The sequence below is a fragment of the Asparagus officinalis genome, chromosome 6, assembly GCF_001876935.1.
Source record: "Asparagus officinalis chromosome 6, Aspof.V1, whole genome shotgun sequence".
NCBI lineage: Eukaryota > Viridiplantae > Streptophyta > Magnoliopsida > Asparagales > Asparagaceae > Asparagus > Asparagus officinalis.
The window spans coordinates 56807785-56812656 of NC_033799.1; the positions used below are offsets into that span (position 1 = coordinate 56807785).

Consider the following 4872-nt stretch of genomic DNA (forward strand, 5'->3'; position numbering starts at 1 on the left):
TGCAACATCAATACATAAGCATAAACAGTTTCAGTTAAACTGAAACAACCCAAACAGATCAAAACTGAGGAAAACTAAAAAATTCCTCATCAGTCGACTCATGAGTCGACTAGGATTGGTCGACTCATTGGTCGACCAGACAAAACACAAAACTAAAATTCTCCCATCAGTCGACTCATTGGTCGACTCATCAATCGACTCATAAGTCGACTCATTGGTCGACTAAGCAGAAAATCCCTAGTTTTCTGCTTACGATGGTTATATGCAAAATTGATAAACTAAAGTTCTTTTTGTCATATCAAGCAACATATTTCTGATTCTAACACATATGTATCTATAGAAACGAGAGATTTGCATGTAATATCTTACGTTAAAACCCTAAACATATTTATACATGTTTAAAAACGTATTGAAAACATTAAATCACATAAAACCCACGTTGAAAACTAATTCCAGATCTGGATCTACATTACAAAAACTTTGGTGAGCTTTTTACTAACTGAAAAGTATAGATCTTACAGCTTATAATGTAAAGCATCTATTTTTATGCACAAAAATACGTTTTAGGCTCAAAAATCCGAAATAAAAACTCAAAGAAACTATACAAACAGTGGGTGAGGGCTGGGCGAGATGTTACTCGCCTCTGATATGCTAGAACAACTCCTGGATCTGAGAGAGGATGATTCCCTTCGCTGCACCTCGCCAAAACCCGCTGAAATCCTCCGAAAATCCCCCAAAATCGCCAAAAACAAACTAGAGTTTGAGGGGAGAGAGGGGCTAGGGTTTTTCTCTGGGATCTGATGAGTTTTGGGGTTGGTTTCGGGTAAGAGAGATTTTATGTAAGCGGTTAAACCCGAAACCAAACCAAACCAAACTCGAAAAAGAAAAGAAAAACTAGAAATCAGCCCGTCAGTCGACTCATAGGTCGACTCATCAGTCGACTCATAAGTCGACTGAGCAGACATTCCCCAGATCCGTGCATGTTTTGCTAATCTGTCAAAACCAATGCACAAAACTCTATAATTACACTCATACTTCTCTAATAACTTGTTATCAAGTATATCCATGACCTCAAGTTATTTACTACAATAGAATTATTTATCACTAATAATTCACATATACTTCTAACAAAATATATGGGATTTTACACTAAGAGTTACTCATTGTAGAGAATTAGGCTAGATATCTGGTTTCGGTAGATTTCATGGTGTGATCTTGTATGGATCGGGTTTGTGATTTAGGAGAATTCTTTTCATAGTGAGGAAGCCCCTTTAAGAAAATGAAGAGTGAATGTAAAATTGTTATACGAACCACTATAAAATCTTGTGTGTTCATGGTTAATTGTTATTTGTGGTTGATTAATCTTGATTGCTTTATTTTATCTTTCCCTCTGCATATTTTCCGCTTTTAGCGAAAAACAATAACACGTGTACTCTCCTCAACCACCCCTTCCCCCCGGTCTAGGGTTGCATCAAATATCCAACAAGGTCTATGTAGATATGCAATCGTCTGCTTCATTGATGTAGAGATCAAGTGATAAAATTATGTTTGGTATGTGATATCATGCATATGCGTACCGGATAAAGAAAACTTGAGCATTAAATGACGAGCCTCATGCCATGGTGTTCTCTGGACGTGGACCCAAGAATTACATTCTGAAGGTATTTTCTTACCTCTAAATGTCAATGGAATTTAACTTCCCCGTGGCCTTAGCTGACTATAATTTTTATTTCAAGGTTAGACATTCTTACTGTAGAACAAAGTCAGCGGGAATAATGTCCTCGACTACTTCAATGTAAACCGCTACGTCAAGCATCATAGGGACACAACCAATAAAAAAAAACTCTCATTATTCTCAAAGGAACAGCTGGCATGCTTATGTACAAGAAAACCTTAAACTTGGCACTAATAAAGATCACAATTAATTTTGTCTTTACCAAAACGCAAATATCCATATCTTTGGAAGTATCATTGGCAGCCAATTGGTCTAAATTGTTGCAATCGTGTAAATCCATAGAATTTTTTTCCCCAGTTGTCGCTTTGGTACAATCCTAAGCTCCAATTGGCCTTTATGCATATTATTATCTCCTCTTAGTTAACTTGTTCTATAGTCTATAGCTTATATTTCAATAAGAAATCTGCTAAAGTTTCATGGCGTCCTCCGTCGACTCTTGGCATTGAGATGCCCACTTCAGCACAACCGAAGACTATATGCTCTCTCCTAGAGCCTACTCTCACTCTCAAAGTTGCACTACTATATAAACAATGTTACGCACTTACACTTTCATAGCCTCTACTTCTCTTTAAATGTCGACTGTTGATTCTTATCACAAGACTACAATTCCATTGTTGCACGATGCCACTGACAGTGGTGGCGATGCCCCAATTCTTACCCCCTACAGAAAGAACCCTAACAAGAATTCATCATTATACCAAGAGGTTAGGACCATGAAATTAATTTTTAGAAATTTACTATGTACGTCATACTAAACTCTAATATGTTTGAAATTAATTTTTAGAAATGTACTATGTATGTCATACTAAACTCTAATATGTTTACTCAGATTATGAGAGAGATTCTCGCGCTATCCAGAATTTCTATACCAACCATTGCTACCGGTCTACTCATCTACATACGAAATCTTGTTTCCATGGTGTTTTTAGGTCACCTTGGACACATTGCTCTCGCCGCTGGCTCTCTCTCCACCGGTGTAGCCAACATTACCGGTTACTCCATAATCTTTGGCATGGCCATGGGCATGGAGACAATTTGTGGTCAGGCCTACGGAGCGGGCAAATGGAACCTCTTAGGCCTAACTCTACATCGAACGATCGCTATACTTCTCTTAACTTCCTTACCCATCTCTTTACTATGGCTAAATGTGGATAAAATCCTGGTCAAATTGGGACAAGATATTGATATAATTAATCTAGCGAAGATATATCTTCTCTACTCTCTCCCGGATTTGATTGCACAATCTATTGTACACCCTCTACGTATTTATCTACGTAGCCAAAATGTCACTCGCCCGGTGGCAATATGCTCTTGTATCGCATCTTTACTCCACATACCGCTGAACTACTACTTGGTAATTGTATTGAATACCGGTATCAAAGGGGTTGCAGCGGCAGTTGTCATAACGAACTTCATTTTGGTACTAATCTTAGTATGTTACATTTATGTAAGAGGACTTTGTAGCAAAACACGAATTAAACTGTCTCTAGAGTGCTTTAAAGAATGGGAATCCATATTCTCACTAGCAGTACCAAGTTGCATATCTATATGTCTCGAATGGTGGTGGTACGAACTGTTGATAATTTTATGTGGGCTTTTAAAAAGCCCAGAAATAACCATATCGGCGATTGGGATTCTCATTCAAATGACTGCATTGGTCTATGTTTTTCCTTCATCTCTGGGCTATGGAGTGTCGATTCGGGTAGCCAACGAGCTCGGTGCTGGGAGGCCAGAGAAAGCAAAGAGAGCCGCAATAATGGGCACACTGTCAGGATTCTTGCTAGGATTATTCGCCGTGACATTCAATATATCAGCAAGAAGATGGTGGGGCCCGATGTTTACAGACAATGCTGGGGTTCTTGAGCTTGTGTCTTCAGCGTTGCCAATTGTGGGGTTGTGCGAGCTAGGGAACTGCCCGCAGACCGTAATGTGTGGAGTTTTGAGGGGAAGCGCACGTGCAGAGATCAGTGCACGTCTAAACTTGGTCGGGTTCTATGGAGTGGGGTTGCCCGTTGCGTTGTGGTTTGGTTTCTGGATGGGGTTTGGGTTTGTCGGGTTGTGGGTCGGATTGCTTGCAGCGCAGTTGTGGTGCGTATTGGGGCTTGGGGTTGTGGTGCTGAGGACTGACTGGGCTCTGCAGGCTAAGCGTGCAGAGGAGTTAACAAGTTTAGGTGAAGTTTGTGGGGAAGATGGGGACGAGTCGAAGGGTGAAAATGAAGGGAGAGTGATTGTGCTGGTTGATCCTTAATTAGATTTTGGTAACTGGTATTTAAGGGAAGGATTTGACTGAAATTTTGCGTTGTAGAGGGCTGAAGTTCGAGATTTTTAGATACTTCACAACTTGAATGGTATAGAAATGTTTTGGATGAGTCAGGCATCTGTAAATTCAATTGTGTAATAGGGATATTTTGAAATGTAAAATAACTAATTAAAGCCAGCATGCTTCTGCTCAATTTTCTAATGATTTTTACTTCATGCAAAATTCATGTATACGTGGTGTTGAACGTTTTCCTTTAACGGTTCTGACCCCGACTCGCACTTACGCGAAGACCAGGATCGTTCCACCTTAGCTTTGACCCGTCATGCGTTCAATGTCTTTGTCACCTCCCGATCTCTATGATCTTTGGCTCGTGGTGACGAGACCTCAAGACCGTCTAGCACCTAGGAAACTACTTCATGATTTACAAGTACTCCTACTTGGCCGCTCTCACAAAGCGATTCTAGCGTAGAGGCCTCCCTCTAGCTGAGTCCTGCCCGAGCCACTGTTAGGGTTATCCAAATGAAAAATGATATAACTATGACCACACCCATCACACCCAACTTCACTTACGATTAAAAGAAAGCAAATGGAAGGAAGAAACTTAATTTTTTCGATTAGCTTCCCCCCTGAGATCTTGTCGTAGGTGGTGATGGGATCTTCTTGCAGGTGGTGACATGGGTAATTTTACTCCTTAATATATTATATCTTGAGAGCTAAGTGATAATCTCATATCCATTAGAAGAGAATTGGATAAATGTACGTACGTTCATTTCTGAACCACACATGCAACTTTGATTATTTCAAATAGATTCAATTGATTTGAATGTTAATGGACGTGCAAATATTTACACTTAAAATCTTCGTGATATTTATACTA

At 39.7% G+C, this 4872-nt stretch overlaps 1 protein-coding gene across 1 annotated transcript; it reads left to right on the top strand.

Moving 5' to 3' along the window:
* LOC109846215 (protein DETOXIFICATION 48-like) lies at nt 2529-3983 on the top strand. The gene has a single exon (XM_020415439.1). The coding sequence runs from the start codon at nt 2529-2531 to the stop codon at nt 3981-3983; it is 1455 nt and encodes a 484-aa protein (XP_020271028.1).

Coding starts and splice junctions, on each gene's coding strand:
- LOC109846215 (XM_020415439.1), top strand. CDS start 2,529: ATGTATGTCATACTAAACTCTAATATGTTTACTCAGATTATGAGAGAG.